This window comes from Strongylocentrotus purpuratus, unplaced genomic scaffold, assembly GCF_000002235.5.
Source record: "Strongylocentrotus purpuratus isolate Spur 01 unplaced genomic scaffold, Spur_5.0 spur5_scaffold_13, whole genome shotgun sequence".
In the NCBI taxonomy this organism is placed as follows: Eukaryota; Metazoa; Echinodermata; class Echinoidea; order Camarodonta; family Strongylocentrotidae; genus Strongylocentrotus; species Strongylocentrotus purpuratus.
Genome location: NW_022145598.1, coordinates 34,098,061 through 34,117,188, shown reverse-complemented (window position 1 = coordinate 34,117,188; position 19,128 = coordinate 34,098,061). Strand labels below are relative to the sequence as shown.

Genomic DNA, 19,128 nt, shown 5'->3' with positions numbered 1-19,128 from the left:
CTTGCCGCTTCCCTTATAAAACCTATTTGATATAATAGAATCTCTTTGAAAAGGCTTTTGTAAAGCTCCTTATTTTCATTCCTATATAGTCCCAGAGCACTCTCCTATCTTTAATTTCTAACTCCAGTTCCTCCTTTAATTGGTAATATGATCTTTCATCTGTTTAAATTATTATACGTTTGCACAAAGACGATATTATATCGTACCTGATAACCATTCCTTCCAAATCTTCGGATATGAGCCAATGATCTAATCGATTGTGCATAACTGGATTATTTTTGGTGAAAGCGAATCGGTTTTTCATATGGTTTCTTTCTCTCCATATATCTATCAAATATAACTCTTCCATAACACTTTCCTGCAAAATCTATTGGGAGAGCTTTACTCTACTTTTCCATTATAATCTAACTCATAATTTATTATAACATAATCGTTATTCCTATTTATCTTGTTTAAGCTGTTAAAGCAGTTTATGTATTTCTCTATATCCTTCGTCGTAAAATATACGTTACATTTCGGCCTTTTACACCCATACATTTTATAGTCTAGTAATGTAAAACGTTCACTATCGTCTTGCTCTATGTATATGAGTTTACACTCAATAGAAGTCTTGATTGGAAAAACGTATCCCTCTTATGTGAGTAAATCCGTGACTATAAAAACATAACCCGTCCTACATAGAATCCAACTGTCCTCAATGTCCTTAGAACTATAAGCTTCTTGTATAAATATATCATATCCCTTTTCCTTGCTCCAAGAAAATGATTCACCTCTTTTGGCGCTTTCTCTAAGCCCTCTGGCATTGAAAGAATAAAATGTAAATTTAAGATACATGTTAGCCAAGAGGTTTTCTATACGTTGAAGCTTTTTGTACTGCGTACATTATAGGCAGAGCGATATGTATAGCTACTAACATCCCCCTTTTCATCAGCAATCTAATGTGGGGTATGTCTAAAGTAATTTCAAATATGAAACCGATTCCATTTCTTGTGAATTGCACTTTTCCTGTGATGCCATTCCTCATCCACCATTATATAATTCCCCACAAAGAAAACAGTTATAAACCCCACAGTTAAACAAACCCATTTACTCCAGAGAGTAAGAATGTCCATTTCGCAAGGATATAATAGAACAGAGAACTGCTCGATTTACAGGACCCTGTCACCTCATAATACCAGCAAAGAATGAGGATCTTTAGAGTTGTGTATTAAACTCAGCCGCATCAAGCTCATCACTTACAATGTACATTGTGGTGTATGATTTGGCGAACCAACCCAGTTGCCCAAGACCCATAGTAAAGACACCTTGCACCGCTGTAATTTGGTTACATACTGTAGCAGGCAAGGTTCAATCTGCAATTTAATAAAAGTATAAACAATAATAAGTCAACTTGCATAAACTGACATAAAAATATCATATCATGTATCAAATTAAATATACCCTGACAATCCTCATAAATATCTGTTATCATAACAAAGGAAAACAAACAATGCCTTCTTCACTATATATCTGACTACGGTAAATACATGCAACAATTATAGACTCCCCGACGGTGACTTTGTCATTCTTCAAGGTCATATCATTCATGTTACTACTACGTACATGTAATACGCACTACCGTGCACTACAATTACGTCACCTTCATAGTACACGTGTACAATCTTTCACGTGAACAACTCATTCATGTCATAATTTCATTACCTCATATTAGTGTCATAAACATCATATTTCATCAAGCTATATAGCTGTAACGACAATATAACTCATAAACTTTAAGATACCACATTCATTTCTACTTCCATCATTGGGCTTGTATTACAAAGTTAAACGAAAACTTAGGCAACTCTGGGCAGTAAACTATCCCATGACAAGGAAAATCAGCAACACACAAAATCCAGTACGCCCTCAAGCGGCCTAATCCATACACTTTCTACAAAGCGACGCCTGCGACATCACAAGCATCGGCTTCAAGCAGAACGTCATCCTGCACTCCACATTCCGGCCCTCTTAAATGAGAAGCCTTTCTGAACATTTAACAATACTTTGTTCATTTAAAACATTTCAAAATTAAGTCTATCCACAATTGCTACTTGCAATAAATCATTGTTCCTTTAAATTCTTCAACTTCTTATACTGTTCAAGTGACCTTTTTTCTTCTTCACATCTTTAAATAACTAATCACCCTTAACCTATTCAATGATCTTGACCATTAATATCAACATAAAATATCTTAAGAGTTTCTTTTCAGCAAACAACTAAGTAATTTCAAAAGCTTTGACATTTGCATAAAATGCACCAAGTGTATATCAAATGCACTACATAAAGCAAATATCCTTCTCAACATCACCATGACAACCATATCAGAACTCCCAACACTCCTTACCAGAATTTAGAATCATTTTGGAAAACATCGACTCAAAAGATAACTGTAAGCAACCACGCTGCTTCCTCACTATAATTCCGACACCAGGAATGACACTAAAAATGTTTTAATCCAAAACTAAATCTTCCTACTGACTCAGACGATGGGAGAACTGAGAGTGATGTGTCAAGTTAAACATACAACCAACAAATTGACTGTACCGTAAACACACATTTTATGTTTATAAGTAACTTTCTACTCGAGCTTTACATGAAGAGCTGAACTCTTGACCTTTCCTATTTTAATACCCTTTGTATTTGTAACAATGTACTAAAAGGCAAACTACATGTATATTACATGTGCCTTGACATGAGGAATGATGAATTTCTCATTATGCTTAATTCCTGATAATCAGTCATACTTTCAAATAAATTTTGCATATATAAATCAACATGACAACTAGTAGAACCTTTCTACACACAACTCAAATTTTCTGTGTCAGAATATGGAATATTCTTTTACCACTTTACCACTATACTAACAAGAACATGATATGCAAACCAATTCTGGAATAAATTCCATCTTAAATCAGAATGTTAAATGAAGCAATACTTTTACATAAGTAAATATACAGTAATCTGATAATCACTGAAGCTACATGTAAATTGCCATCAAACAACATACACAACTGCACATTTACTGCAACTTAAATGCTGCTAAATGCCATGATTACATTTTACACTGGAAAATAACAAATAGTGTCAAAATTTGCAAATTACTCCATAACTTCAAGTGTAATACATTAATGTTCATTAGTTCATGAGTCTTTGAATTGCAGACAGTCATTTTTCTATAAATGTATAAGTTTATGTCTTCTTCTTGTAAGCCGTTCAGTTTCTCAATTCTCAGTTATCAGTCACTGTTGAGTTGCTATGGTGACTAAATCTGAATCGTCGGAGAGTTCCAGATCACTAGACGATTCATAACTCAACCAAAATTTTATCCTCGCGTTGAATACGAATTGTCACATTTTGACACTTTCACGTAAAATAAATGTTAGCGATATCATGACAACACATTTCATGATAATAACATTTCTGCTGTAATTGGATCCTTCTGATTTCCAATCATAAATCACTGACAAACGATCTTCATATGATCATATCTCTGCGAAGACATCCTCTAAAACACAAATTCTCCTTGATCACAAAATTTATATATCTCAAAAATTTCTCTTTCTTATTATATGATTAAACATCACATGATCCACGAATACCAAATGAGGGCAATTAACAATCTCCTTTCAAAATCAGGCACAATTTCGAGATAGGACGAACAATTACGCTATTCTTTGTCTTGATGTTCGCACTACGGGTGAAGCCTTTCTTGTCTGGGAAAGTTTGAAGTACTCTTCCCAGCAGCCATGAGTTCCGCGGAGTGTTTGCATCGGCAACCAGCACCAAGTCACCAATCTGAAGATTGCGATGCGATGGTACCCATCTTTCTCTTCTTTGCAACTGCGGTAAGTACTTTCTAGACCAGCGCCTCCAGAATACGTCGGCGAGATACTGTATTTGACGCCACCTCCTTCTCGAGTAGACATCTGATCTGTCCGTCACTGTTGGTAGCAGTTGCGGCTTCCTGTTCAGCAGAAGAAGGTGATTGGGAGTCAAGGCCTCAAGATCATTGACATCATCTGATACTTACTCTTGTTAGAGGCCTGTTGTTGACGATGCTCTCAATTTCGCAGAAGAGAGTTGTCAGACTTTCACCTGAGAGCACCTGTTGCTTAGTTACTGCCAGTTGAATGTCCATTTGATTCCTTTCTGGAGCAGTTCTGCGCTGATTTGAGCTTTGTTCCACCCATCTATTTCTCTCTTTAGTTCTCTCTCAGCTCCCACAAGATTAGTGCCATTATCTGAGAGCATCTCCTTGATATTACCCCTGCGAGCGATGAAACGACGAATGGCACTGATACAAGAGTCCGTATCCAAAGAATGAGCGACTTCCAAATGAACGGCGCGTGTGGTAAGACATGTAAACACGACTCCTTATCTCTTCTCCATGCTGTGACCCCTTTTAACCTGAAAGGGGCCGAAATAGTCAATGCCAACCTTGGAAAATGGAGGCTCGTCAGGTAACAGTCTATTCTCAGGCAGGTCAGCCATCTTCTGACTCATCATCTTCCCTCTTTGCCGCCTGCACATGACACATCTGCTAATCATGCTCCTGATAGCTGCTCCTGCTCCAAGCATCCAATACTTCTCACGGAACACAGAAAGGACATAATTTCTTCCACTATGCCCTGCCTTTACATGAACATCTCTCAAGATCAGATCTGACACGTGACTTCCCTTGGGTAAGACGACTGGGTGTTTAGCCTCTAATGGTAGAGCTGATCTCTCTAATCTTCCTCCAACTCTAACAAGACCCTCGTCTATCTTAGGGTCCAGCTTGTAGAGTTGACTTGTCTTTGTCACTTTACCAGCTGAATCGGTCAATGATTCAGTCTCCTTCTGGAAGAAACATTTTTGCACGTAATGCAAAATTCTCTTCTCTGCTTTCTGCATGTCGTCGTAGCTGATCCTTTTGAAGTCCCTCAGCTCTTGCTCTGTCTGGGTTTTTCCTTTGAGTTTCAACCACTGCATGAACTTCAATAGCCAGCTCACTCCCCTCCTCAGCTTATACCAGGAGAAATATGTGTTGATAAGCCTTTCCAATGACTTCTCCTCTGACTGAGTTGTGAATGCACTGGCATTTTCTGTAGGTAGTTTGATTTCTGGATCACTTGGTGGCACTTGCAGATCAACAGGAGAGAAAGGCCATTCCATCTCATCAGCACATAGGAAGGATGGTCCCTTGAGCCATCTGCCATTGAGCTTGTCTGGCGTTAGACCTCTTGATACATCATCAGCTGGATTCTTTTCAGTGTTGACATCTCCACTGCCTGGGCTCTGAGGCATCACGGATGGTAGATATCCTGTTAGCCACAAATGTCCGAAAGCGCTTGTTGTCACTGCGGATGTAATGGAGGACTATTGTGCTATCTGTCCAAAAGACAGACTCATTCAAGGGAAAGTCCAGCTCCTTTCTGATCTTTCTATCCATTGTGACTGCAAGTGCTGCCGCCATAAGCTCTAAGCGAGGTATTGTCATCTTCTTCAAAGGTGCTAATTTTGCTTTAGCCAGAATTACGTTGCAATGGACTTGTTCTCCTTCACTGGTCATGCGCAGGTAAGACACTACACCGTACGCCGACTCAGATGCATCACAGAAATGATGCAGTTGATACTCGTTCACATCATCAAAAGGGTCTGAAACACCTTCTCACTCTGAAGTTGCTCATTAAGGGAAGACATTCTTTCCATTTTAGCCACCTGGAATGGTGTTCATCTGGAACTGGGTCATCAAATCCAAGCTTCAGAGCAGTTAGATCCTGGAGGATTTTCTTGGCAACCAAGACGAATGGACTGGCATATCCATAGGGGTCATATATTGATGCTATCTCACTCAGAATTCCCCTCCTCGTTACAGGTTTGCCCTTGGGGGTGATCTTATAGGTGATGCAGTCCAGTTCTACATCCCATGTTAATCCAAGTGCCCTTTCTGCTGGTAAGGCATCCCGATTCAAATCGAGTCCCACAATGTTTTTAGCTCGATCTTCCAAAGACACAGACTTGATCACAGCTGGGCTGTTGCTTATCCACTTGGTCACTTCGAATCCACCCCTCTTGAGCAGCGTCATGAGTTCAGCTACAAGCTTGATTGCATCATCTTCTGTTTTGCATGAAACGAGACAGTCATCTACATAGAAGTTACGACCGACAGCATCCACTGCTTCTGGAGAATATTCAGTCTTGAATTCTTCAGCTGTATGTCTAAGGGCAAAACTACAAACACTTGGGCTCCATGTCCCACCGAATAAGTGAACACACATCCTGTAAGCCGTAGGATGTTGGATAAGATCTCCTTCTGGCCACCACAGGAAGCGAAGAAAGTCTCTCTGCTCACGAGGGACTCTACCTTGGTGAAACATTGCCCTTATGTCTCCCATAATGGCTATAGGTTATTGGCGAAATCTGAGCAAAACACCAGAAGGTTGTTCGTCAAGTCTGGACCTTGGAGTACCGCATCGTTCAAAAAAGTTCCATTGTACTTGGAAGCACAATCGAAGACAATTATTGTCTTTTCTGGTTTATTTGGATTGAATACAGGGTGATGCGGTAAGTACCAGACTCCTTCATCCTTCCCAAGATCCTGGTCCTTAACCTCTTCAGCATACCCTTCATCCAACAAAGACCTCATTCCTTCACTGTACTTAGCATGTAGACAATCATCCTTTTCCAGTCTTCTCTTCAGTGACTCTAGTCTGGTTAGTGCAACTTGGATGTTATTCGACAGATCTTCAGGCCTCTTCCGAAATGGAATGGGAAGTTGATAGTGATCACCATCTCTGCAAACTCCTTCCTGCCAGGTCTTCAAGGCTTTTTGATCATTGATGGACATGCTCCTTTCATCATCATGAAGGTATTCTGTCCCTTCTAGCTTCCAAAATTTGTGAACTTCCAGGAGCATGTTACCATCATCAGAGATGAAGCTAGACGAGGCTTGAAAACTCTGTAAACTACTCCCATTTCCAAGTGGACCATTTAACGTCCATCCAAGTATTGCTTGACAGCATAAACTTCACCAGGTTTATCTGCTTTAATTTCAAGTGGCATCAGGGCTTCAGGCACATCTTGTCCAATCAGTATGGTTACTTGGTTCTTCTCCGTGTCTGGAAGATCAATGCCACAAAGATGTTGATATTTCGAAATATCTTCCTCCCTGGCCATGTTTGCAGTACTGATGTAAGGCTCGGACGAGTTAGAAATTCAGCCTCTATCTTCTTGTCTGCTGTGGAACCTTTAACCCTCAACTTGACAGCTTCACATTCCATTGCTCTTTTAGGGCTTTCCAGTGTTGAGACCTTAATGACGTTCTTTGTCCCCTTTGTCTGGAGCACGTCTATTAATTCTTGAAGACAGAATGAGTTCGTAGAACCAGAGTCCAGCAAACCTAAGGTCTCAATGCTTTCTCCACCATCTGCAGCACTGACAGTAACCGGAATTATTGGAAGGGCTACTTTGCAACCTCCGGCCCTCGTGGCATTGGAACTAGCATGAGATGCTACATCATAGTCAGTTTGAGTTGATGAGTCATTCGATTCCCTTCTTGTTCTCCAAGATGTAGGATTTCCTGAAGATGGTCTCATCCTTCTCCCGGTATGGAGGAACTTGGTATGCCTTTGATTGCACCCCTTGACTGAGCAGGTCCTATTAAGGATGCACTTTGAGGATACATGGCCAGGTAACAAGCAATTGAAACATAGCCTGTTCTTGAAGGCAAAATCAAAGCGTTCATCAGGCTTCATGGCTTTAAATTCCTGGCAAACGAAAAGGTCATGGCTGTCCTGACACATGATGCAGTTCTTGGTCGATGAATTCACAGAGGAAGTAAACATGCTTGCCTGACCTCTACCTGACACAGATCTTTCCTTTACACTCCTTGCACTTCCTAGACTCTTTGGTCCACCCATAAGTAAGGCTCCAAATACAGGATCATTCAGTTCATCAACTGCGCCGGTGATGATTTCAACTGCATGCTGGATGTTAGGCTGTCTGCCACGATCCCTGATGGTCTTTACGAAACGCAACCACCGGCTCTTCAGATGGAATGGCAAACGTTCAATGACCTTCACCAGCTCACTTCTGCTGCTCATCTCGTGAAGCATCCCAAGGGCCATCAAAGTTTCAGCACAGGTCTTTAGCTGATCAGCAAAATCCCTTAGATGTTTAGGATTGCTCTGAATAACTGGACCTTCCGTGACCTTCCTAATCCAGGCGTCACTGATCTTATGGTCACTTCCAAAGCGATCTATCAGAAGTGTTCTGGCATGAAAGTACCCATCATCTTGATGCATCATGAGACAACATTGGATTATGTCTTTGGCAGCTCCATTACAAAGATGATACAACTTGAGCAGCTTGGCGTTATTGTCCAATGATGAATTTCCGATGACACTATCAAATGATCGTATGAACTCAAAGAAATTCAATGGGTTACCATCAAAAGACATAATGTTGGCACTTGAAATTGTGATGGCTTCCAACAGCTGTTGATGTTGTCTCTGACCTTGCTGTAGATGATGTAAAATGTCAGAGTCCATCTTTCCAGTTATCTTATCATCTTGACTGGTCAGTGTCTGGTTTTCACTTGCTGGCTTCGTTCTAACAGGAGTTGATGAACCTTGTTTGGGAAGGTTCAAACTTGGAAGGCTCAGTCTTTTGCTCTAAGGATTCAGTCGTGTTTCTAACAGGTACATTCTCAACCTTGATGTTGGACTGTACATTGGACCGAGCACCTTTATACACAGTTTCTTCCGCTTCTGCTATCTTCAATCTAGTCTTCAGAAGAAGCTTAGCTTTCCGTTGTTTCAGCTTAATCTCCTCAAGCTCGAGCTCTTGTTGGTCCTTAAGAGCTGCAACTTCTGCGGCTAAGGCAGCTCTCTTGGCCTTAGCCTGTATCCTCCAACTGGCTGAGGTGGTGCTGCTCCCCCTTTGGCTCGCAGAGTCCTCAGGTCTAATAGAGTCCGACTTGTGGTCTTTGAAGGTAACCTCTGGATCTGTGCTGCTACCCATGGCGGTTACGCTCATGATGGAGGATATGACAGTCACACAAGCTGATATTGAACTGATGTGGTGTATGATTTGGCGAACCAACCCAGTTGCCCAAGACCCATAGTAAAGACACCTTGCACCGCTGTAATTTGGTTACATACTGTAGCAGGCAAGGTTCAATCTGCAATTTAATAAAAGTATAAACAATAATAAGTCAACTTGCATAAACTGACATGAAAATAACATATCATGTATCAAATTAAATATACCCTGACAATCCTCATAAATATCTGTTATCATAACAAAGGAAAACAAACAATGCCTTCTTCATTCTTCAAGGTCATAACATTCATGTTACTACTACGTACATGTAATACGCACTACCGTGCACTACAATTACGTAACCTTCATAGTACACGTGTACAATCTTTCACGTGAACAACTCATTCATGTCATAATTTCATTACCTCATATTAGTGTCATAAACATCATATTTCATCAAGCTATCTAGCAGGAACGAAAATATAACTCATAAACTTCAAGATACCACATTCATTTGTACTTACATCATTGGGCTTGTATCACAAAATTAAACGAAAACTTAGGCAACTCTGGGCAGTAAACTATCCCATGACAAGGAAAATCAGCAACACACAAAATCCAGTACGCCCTCAAGCGGCCTAATCCATACACTTTCTACAAAGCGACGCCTGTGACATCACATGCATCTACATGTATTCAGTAGCTACATGTACCTTAATTTATACGTTTTACTGGTTTTACAACTTATAATCTTCAAATCTTATCCATCTATAATTGCGATCAACTGGGTCAGAGGTTCAGCGATCAAGAATCTAAACTAATGGATAAATTTGACTCTGCAACCAAACACAATTTATGTTAAGTAATACACACTTGACTTCAAATTTGGTTTAATATTAGTTTCAGTCCCTAATCCTAAATATGATTTTATGCATGTAGCATTTTTGTAAAATAACGTTAACTCCTTAGTCTTGTATCGGACCAATAAATATGATTCAATGAGCATCAAAATTTATGCCTACAACTAATTTTGCAAACAAATATAATGTTACAAGGTTACAACTCTAGTAAGCTTACACTGAAATGAATAGTCTTTTTAAATTGGTTTGTTGACAAACCAGGAGATAGCAGAATTGTTTTCCTTTTAATTCAGAAGATACCAAGGAAGAACAGTAGTGTTCTATAAACACTGCTGAATTGGGCTTTCCACCGATTTTTGTCTATGTACATGTATAAATATTTTACTTTGTATTTTTTTTTTTTTTTACTATGTATGATATTTTTTATCTGATTTCGGAAATGAAAACAACAACCACAACAACAACCGTAGCTTCTTTTACGTCTACCATAGCGCATCTGGAATTTATCCTAATTCTAGTTCAGAGCGACGTGTTTGCAGATTCCATGTTTCTTTCGTTAGGAAAAGACCTTGAGGAGACGAAAGTCTTACTATGTTGTTTTAGGTAGCCAGAAAATGTCGCCATAGAAATTGAATAAAATTGCAGCTTGCTTATCAAGCTCTACCTATGCAATTCAAAGCGGCATTCCTGGTTTTCAATGATCCATTAATTCAATTTCTTTGAGAAATCGGATACGAAGTCTGGCGAGGAATTATGACTGAGACAGAAAAGAGCCTGGAGCTGAAACGGAGAGGTGCTAAGGCCAAGTTTACACGGTTTGGGAATGCCTTAGAGTTGTACAGGATAGTCGTTCACGTGATGACGTAACCAAGGCAGAAAAGGACTATGAGCAGGCCTACGAAGATCTTCAGCTTAAATATGAAGCTCTAACCGAATTCATCGAAGATGATGCTGTATTTGAGGAAGAGGAGAAGTATATAGATGAATGTCAGAAAGTATTCCTGAGGTTGTAGGTCAGAGTTAAGGACCTTGTTGGAGAGACAGCTGCGGCTAGTCATGATCAGCCTACAGATACAGAGAACCCTTCTCCTGTAGATACAGATGGCAATCAAGTACATAGACCGGTGATGAGAGCAGAGTCATCTAGTTTCAAGATGGAGAGACCCAAACTACCGAAATTCAGTGGGGACATACGAGAATATCGCGCTTTTAAAGCTGATTTTTAAAATGTGGTTCACCGGCAGTATGAAGGTAGAGATGCCCTTATGATACTCGAATCCTCTCTGATTGGAAAGCCTCTGAAGAATATTCAAGGATTGGGGCATGATTATGAAGCAGCTTGGAGACAACTGGATCTACACTATGGTGATCCTAGGTGATCGCAGATGTTGTTGTTAACGACATCTCCAAGATGAAGCCCTTGAAGCCAGGAGAGGATGAGAGGTTTTGCAGTTTCATCAACCTAATTCGCAGAAGCTTCAACTGTTTGAACGAGATAGGAAGGACCAATGATATGAACAACAATCACATATTGGCTCTCATCGAAAGAAAGATGTGTATCGATGACCGAAGGATGTGGTTTCGCATCCAAGAATAAGGCACGTTACCAACTATGGAGTCTCTCTTGCAAAGGATGGAAGTAGATATGGAGGCTAGACTCAGATCATCGGCACCAGTTAAAAATGATGCAAGAGCCAGTGGTGCTGTTAATCAGCTATCGACAACACCAACAAGGACGGAGTACCGATGTTGGATGTGTAAATCCAATGATGGCCATTGGACTGACCAATGTAAGAAGTTTGTGTCCAAGTCTCAGGAAGAACGAGTGCAGCTGGTAACAGACAACTAAGCTTGCTTTATTTGTTTAAAGAAAGCGAGACAGGAACATCGAATGTCTACATGCAAGAGAAAGAGACGCTGCACGGAGACTATTGATGGAGACCAGTGTAAGTCTTACCATCATCCTTTGTTACATTTTCAACGTAGAAGGATTAATTATGATGTTACTTTCATCAGTGGTGAGGAGGCGATGCTACCGATACTGATAGGTGAGGCCATCGTTAAAGAGGATGTTAAGAAAAGATATAATGTTTTGCTGGACTCTGGATCTCAGATTTCACTGATCAAACAGTCTTTTGCAAATGATTTACAATTGCAAGGAAAGAAGACATCAATCTCCATTACGAAGCTAGTTGGAGCAGCGGAAGAACTTGAGTCTTGCATGACTGTACAAAGTGCCAGTGAAAGCATTGGGTAAGAATCGCAAAGTTCATATGGTTTTTTGCTATTGGGTTGCCATGTATAAACGACGACATAGCAGAAGTGAAGATTGAGGCGGTAGGCCGGTAGCCCAGCTGTTCAATCTGATGAAGAAAGATCTTCGTAGAGGAAGTGAACCTGTCGATCTGCTAATTGGAGTTGACCACAACAAGTTCCATGGAGGAGAGACAAGAGAAAGGGAGCGTTACACTGCTAGATGTTCTCCACTCGGATGGGTCGTTTTTGGATCTTCACCAAATCAGATAGCCTCGCCTGGTAGAGTGTTCCATGACCAGTTAACCAAACAAGTGGACATGTCTAGCTTTTGAAGCACAGAGACGATGGGAGTTAGAGGTGATAATTGCCAATGTAGCCCTGCAGCAATGACGAAGTTAGATATGGATGAATATAATATCATCCAAGTCTTGCCAGAAGGATGGAAAGAAATGAATGATTCCCTATCCATGGAAGCGAGATCCCAGAGACCTCCCAGACAACAAGTGGCAATCAGAAAAGATGTTGCAAGGTATTGAGAAGAGACTGCTCAAGAATCCAGAACATAGTCAAGCATACCAGAATCAGATGACCGAAATAGTAGAGATGGGATTTGCTCGAAAGCTAACTGAAAATGAGATGAAGAAATATAAAGGCCCAGTGCATTATATCTCGCACCACGCAGTCGTGAGACCTGAAAAGAAGAGCACCCCAGTGCGTATTGTCTTCAACTCATCGTCAGAGTTTCAAGGGCACTGTCTTAAAGACTATTGGTATAAGGGACCAGACTTGCTGAACTCACTGTTTGGAGTTCTGATGAGACTTCGGGAGAGCTTTGATGCCATTTCAGGAGACATCTCGAAAATAAATCACAGGGTGATAATCCCGGAAGTAGATCAACATGTACATCGATATATATGAAGAGATCTAGAGATAAACCGAGACCCAGACGTCTTCATCAAGACGGTTCTCACCTTTGGTGACAATCCTGCGTCTGCTATGGTTCAGATCGTTTTGAGACGGAAGAAGAGGCAGAGAATATGCAACCCCAGGCTGCTTGTGCTTTAAAGGAGAATACATATATGGATGACATATGTACCTCAGTTTAAACTGAAGATGAGGCAAGAAAGCTGACCAAAGAAGTAGATGAGGTGTTAAGGTGAAAGGGTGGATGTCTAACAGACCACTGAACGAGAAAGACAGCACCTCATGTACAGACGAAATCACCCTCTTGAAAGCACTTTCAGAGGAGAAATTGTTGGGAGTCGCTTGGAATCAAGAAAAGGACTCGTTCATGTATAAGGTGAACTTGGATGGAAGGAGAGATAATGAAACTGTAACGAAGACAATGGTTCTAAGCAACATAGCTCACATCTTCGATTCGATAGGATTTGTTGCTGCTTTCCTTGTGCAAGCTAAGGGATGCAAAGACTGTGGCAATTAGGCTTAGGATGGGATGAGGTGTTTTGCATTTTTTCTGATGCGTCGGAAGACGCCTTCGGAGCCTGTGCTTACTTGAGATGGTGGCTTTAATAGCGACGGACAGTATGCTATCAAGTTCGTCACAGGTAAGTCTAGGGTTGCCCCCTTGAAGAAGCTTACCATACTTAGGCTAGAGTTGCAAGCTGCTGTAATGGCAAGTAGACTGGAACTATTTTGCAAGAAACGAGAATTCAGATCGAGAGATCTGTATTAATGACAGACAGCAAGATAGTTCTAGCATGAATACACAGACAAGAAAGACGCTACAAGCCATTCGTTTCATCTAGAATTGGCGAGATTCAGAGCAACTCAGATCCGACGCAATGGAGGCACATACCAGGCGAACTAAATCCTGCCGACGATGTGTCTAGAGGTGTAACTGTGGAAGAGCTGTCTGGTAGGTGGCTACATGGACCAGACTTTCTTTGATTATCAGAGACTGAGACTGAAACAGTTCCAGATATAGATGTAGAGAAGCTGTGGAAGGTGCATCATGTTTTCGTCACCAGAGAACGAGAATTGATGGACTGCAAACTATTCTCATGCTGGAGAAGAATAGTGAGAGTGACTGCTTATGTCTTGAAGTTTGTTGATTAGTTGAAAGCTGCACTTCGATCAAGGCTTGATGGGAGTGCAGGTACTGAAAGAGGAACAATGTGGACGCATCAACTGCAGAAGTTGAGAGCTTCTGGATAAAGGAGTCTCAAAAGACGCTACATGAACGTTAGTCATGATTTGACCCCAACAAAATGCAACAAAAGGATTTTCAACGGTTTTTAGTAGTATTTGACCTCAGGAATAACATACTAAAAAGTATACCAAAATCAAATTTTCAGAAAGCTGTTTTTTCAAGATGGCGTCCAAGATGGCCGCCGCGCATAAAAATGGCCATAAATTACTTAATATCTATCCTAGAGACATAATGTTGGTGTCTATCCCATGGTTTCTGGGGTCAGCGAATCCATTGGAACAAGTAAGAATGGTTTGTGATGGTCTAGAAACCCCCACAATCCAAGATGGTGTCCAAGATTTCTCAATAGAGGGCGCACTTTATGAACAGGAAATGAACTTATAACGTTTCTCTCTCACCATTATGGTGTTACCACCCCCCCCCAGCAAAAAGGGTCAATTCAACTTTCGACAGGTCATTGTCAACACTGAGGGAGTGGCCGAGGGGGGGGGGGGTGACAAAGACAAAGTAACAACTTAATAATAATATCTAAACACACATTCATAATACCCACCTTCCATACGATTACAAATGTTTAAAACCTTGTGTTGGTAATTCGTGTCATCTTATACCGAACATACACATACCTTCATTTTGATGAGGAATGTACTTGAGTAAGAATAAATCATCTTCTGCTTCACTATCAAGTGACTCGTTCTATGGATTGTGGCATAGATCAAGTCGCAAGGTCCACACACACACACACACACACTGTTACATGGTAGTCCGTAACATTTGCAGGTACAGCAAGGTGTGCAACAAGCAGTACAGCAGTTGCAATGAATCAACTTAAAAAGATTACTAGGTACAGCCTCCGTATTCAACATCATTGTCCTCTAATTTCCAGCCCCAGTCTGTGTCCATGTCTTATAATTGCAATGACGACCTTCGTCATTGCCATGTTTTCGTTCACATTCTGTCCCATTAATATTCTCCTCCTTGGTGTTTCCCTTATCGTCAGGAAATCGCATTCGTTTTACACATAGTGCTTGTTATTCCTAGTTAGGTGCTTTCCTCATGTCCTTTTCCTTTCAAATTTCATAGACATAGTCTCTAACATCTCATCAAGGTCACTACATTCTTCGATTTTCGAAACCACTCATGCATAACCGCCCATTCCTGGGGCAAATCGGGTTCACGCTTAGTAGTAGCTCAATACAGAGCAAATTTATTTTTCTTATCTTCTCACATAATATAAACAATAACAAACAATAATAAACTTAATGATATAACAGAAATGAACATTGAAATATCTTTGACATTGTTTTTTAGTCATTGTAATGCAAAATGATTTAATTACAAGAAATGAAAAAAATGAACCTACTTGAAAGCAAAACTTGTTAGATGTAGGTTCGCACAATTATAATTATACTTTATACACTTATAACTTAATTTTGAAAAAAAATTACGGAATCAAAAAATTATGACAGACAATAGAAAAAAACAGAACAATTAAACGAGACAAAAACAAATCAGAAACATTAGCAGAATGACAAGATGATGATGATAAATGAAGAAAATAAGAATGAGAGAGTAAAAAACAGAAAAAGGGGGAAAACATGCAGGAAGAGAAAAAGAACACAGAGAGAGGGGATAGAGAGAGAAAGAGACAGAGATGGAGAGGAGAACTACTTATTCTGATTCGTTTGCAACAAAAAGTGCTTGAGGGCATTTTTGAAACCACTTAATGAGGGCTTTTCTTGTAATGTGCCAGGAAAGGCATTCCAATATTTTGGGCCGGTGAAAGTGAAAATCCTGCTGGAAAATTGCGTTCTTGGCTTTGGTAGGTGATAACATTTTGCTATTCTCGTGGGGTAACTATGAAATTCAGTATTTGTGTTAAACATATTAGAGAGAACTTGTGGCAATTGATTTCTTTCTAGTGTATACATAAATATACCCAAGTTATAGGAAAATAAATTGCGTGAAAGAGTCCATTAGTATGAGCGCGAAAATTGGTGTGACAAATGATTCGCATTGCTTTCTTTTGCAATAGTAAAATTCTATTGAGTTGATTTAAATGAAAGCTTACTAAAATGGGGTCATTGGCGCTATAACTTTAGGTTCCTCTGTATAAATTAGCTCTCGTTGCTTGCCAATCTATGTCTAGTATTACAAGCTATCTATGTCCAGGATGATGATAATACATGTCAACAGTGGATTATGAAAATGGGGTAATCATGAAAACGAAAATTTGTAAAGATTTTTCCAACCAGGTCTTTGGAGGCGGCCCCTTTTAACAAAATAAAACGTTACCCTCTTGACCCCTCCCCCATTATGAACAAATATTTGGTCACCCATGTAATAGTGTTCTCATTTGCTTTTTGAAAGAAGTGCCTGCACAATGTTCCTGTTTAATAAATACTTTAAGTATATAAAAGCCCATGTTCTTTGTCTGTAATGTGTGTGTAAACCTCGGTCCTTGTATGGTGCATTTTCTACACTTTTATTTATCATGTTTACTAATGCCTTGGCTTTGGCCTTGTCCTTGAGGTTTTAAACCTTGACCTTGGCTGTAGCCTTGCTGGTCAATGCCTTGACCTCGGGAGTTTGGGATTTGACTACAACACTGAAATACAATGTACATGTATATGCACCTACCAAACTGTGGGGAAACAAATGTATTTATACATTTAAGTGATAATTGGGGATGGGGGGGGGGGGGGGGGGGGGTTAATGATTTGCTATCGATCAACAAAATATATTAAACTACACAAACTATTATGAGTCTTTAAATTAACACAAACATTTATTTAGTACGTGGGTTTTTTTCCTGGTTATGCTCTCGTTATTAAACCTCTGTCACTTCCCATGGTTTATTATAGACCTCAGATTGAGAGATATACAAAAGTAAATATAGAAATGTAATTTAACAAACGACATATATTTTCCTTGTACCCCAGGGCATGATGCAAGACAAGCCTCAAATGAATGACCAAGCAGAAGCAAACAATAAATCGATTGTTTCCGCAACTGAAGAGGGAGGGAGGGGTATTGGAACCAAACCTCTTAACCAACCGTCGCCCGTCCCAAGTCGGGGGCAGTTTCATTAGCCACGGGAGTTACCATCATAGGAGCTCAACACCAAGTGCGCAATCGTTCAATCCAGTAGACGACCGTCTACAGGTGCTGAAGCCAAAGGGCTTCTTCAAATTAACAAGCGCACAACTAGTTACATTGTTGCCATGAACGATACCACGAAACCGTCGCCTGTGGCAATGACTGAATTGTCATTCAAAATGACAATTCTCCGTGCCTTCACTTTACAACTCGTGTTATCCTTCGCTGCAAGTGAACTTCAAGGTAAAACATTAAGCTCTTACAAGTCGTGTGTTCCTTGTAATTTGCAAAACGTGCACAATTAAAATAAGTCGAAAGCCTCCCCCCCCCCCCCGCTCACATTTGTTTCTGACCAAATTGTCTACAATATGCAAGCAAGGTTGACACTGAAAATGTTAGAGAAGGTATGTCTGTTCCACAATTCTTTATCTTTTATGTTGCCAAAGTTGATTTTGGCCCTCTCCCTCTTCTAAGTAATGGATAAATTTACATTTTTCGGATTCTGAAATATTTATTAGTATTTCCGGGATATTTTAGAATTATCTTATTTTGTTGGAAGTATATGTTTGGTACTCGCTTTCTCGGAGGTGTGCCTTTCATAATTTTTAATGACGATTTTTAAAAAAAATATAAAAAAATTTGGTCTATATCGTTTACCTTTTTAATTTTGTTTTGCCCTTTTCTCTTTTGTCTTCTATGAGTAAATTTTTGCTCTCTCCAAATACTTCTTTTCCATCATAATTCTATTTTTCCTTCATAAATACATGTTACCAATTTTCTTCCTGAATGAGTTAACAAATTTGATTGATTTTATTCGGTTTTCTTCTGTTCTTTTCATTCTGGTTTAGTTACAAATGTAGACTGCGGGGATGACGTCTCGTTTACATCTCCTAACTACCCTTTACATTATCCGAATAGAGCAAATGAGAATAGGTTCATCATGGCGCCTAATCGTCGCAGAATTCTCGTTACCTTCGCTGACTTTATAGTAGAGGAAGATGATTTCCTTGACCTGGATGACACAGTGGATAAGCAAAATTCCAAGCGATACACAGGGGAAATAGTGAAGTTCCCTCCTTTCCTGACCAAAGGAAATGAGTTGGAGATGACATTCATATCCTTAAAATCAGGGACTAGGAAGGGGTTTAACGTCTTGACATCCTGCTATAATCATTCAAGTAAGTTTATTTTTTTAGCAAAACTGTTTTGAGACAATGCAGTAGATGGCCTAATCAGTTCAAGAGATCAGCTTTTGTTTTTGGTAGTGAAAAAGAAAGGGATATTTTTGGTTGAACATTTTCGTACAATATTCTGCTTCGATCACCACAATAATGCAAGTATAGTTTATTTTTCATGTTTCATAAATTCTTTTACTTTTGTATGTTGGCAGAACCGACGTCATGCTAAGGAAGATGCTCTTCTTTGCTCTTGTTTGAGATATTAACATTAAATCTAAATCGAGATATCTCAGATTTTTAAAAACAAATGAAACGATGCCTAAAAATTTACATTTCAAGAGTAAAAATAAATAACGAAAGGTTCTAAACTTACAACATAAAAATAGCGTACACGGTTTTAAATTTGGTTGTAAATAATCGAAAGTGGGTCAATGTTCGAGAAACTTCTCATCTCAATCGAGTTTCTTTTACAAAACAGAGGGGTTAATATTTACCTTACCTA

The 19,128-nt window shown here is 39.7% G+C and overlaps 2 protein-coding genes across 2 annotated transcripts; both read right to left on the bottom strand.

Moving 5' to 3' along the window:
• Positions 1–5,666: 5,666 nt before the first annotated feature.
• On the bottom strand, positions 5,667–6,416 carry LOC115923288. Its single transcript, XM_030983721.1, has one exon. The coding sequence runs from the start codon at positions 6,414–6,416 to the stop codon at positions 5,667–5,669; it is 750 nt and encodes a 249-aa protein (XP_030839581.1).
• Positions 6,417–7,011: 595 nt separating this feature from the next.
• LOC115923287 lies at positions 7,012–8,570 on the bottom strand. Its single transcript, XM_030983720.1, has 2 exons — positions 7,883–8,570; positions 7,012–7,139 (listed from the first exon to the last, which is right to left on the bottom strand). Exons 1-2 carry the CDS (start codon positions 8,568–8,570, stop codon positions 7,012–7,014), a joined length of 816 nt encoding a protein of 271 aa, XP_030839580.1.
• Between the last annotated feature and the right edge of the window lie 10,558 nt (positions 8,571–19,128).

Bases quoted from the DNA above. Each gene is read 5' to 3' on its own strand.
- LOC115923287 (XM_030983720.1), bottom strand. From the start codon at position 8,570: ATGGACTCTGACATTTTACATCATCTACAGCAAGGTCAGAGACAACAT. The intron at 7,140-7,882 runs GTAGAGGTCAGG...TTGATCTTCCAG, and splicing joins AAAGGAAAGATCTGTGTCAG to ACACGGAGAAGAACCAAGTA.
- LOC115923288 (XM_030983721.1), bottom strand. From the start codon at position 6,416: ATGGGAGACATAAGGGCAATGTTTCACCAAGGTAGAGTCCCTCGTGAG.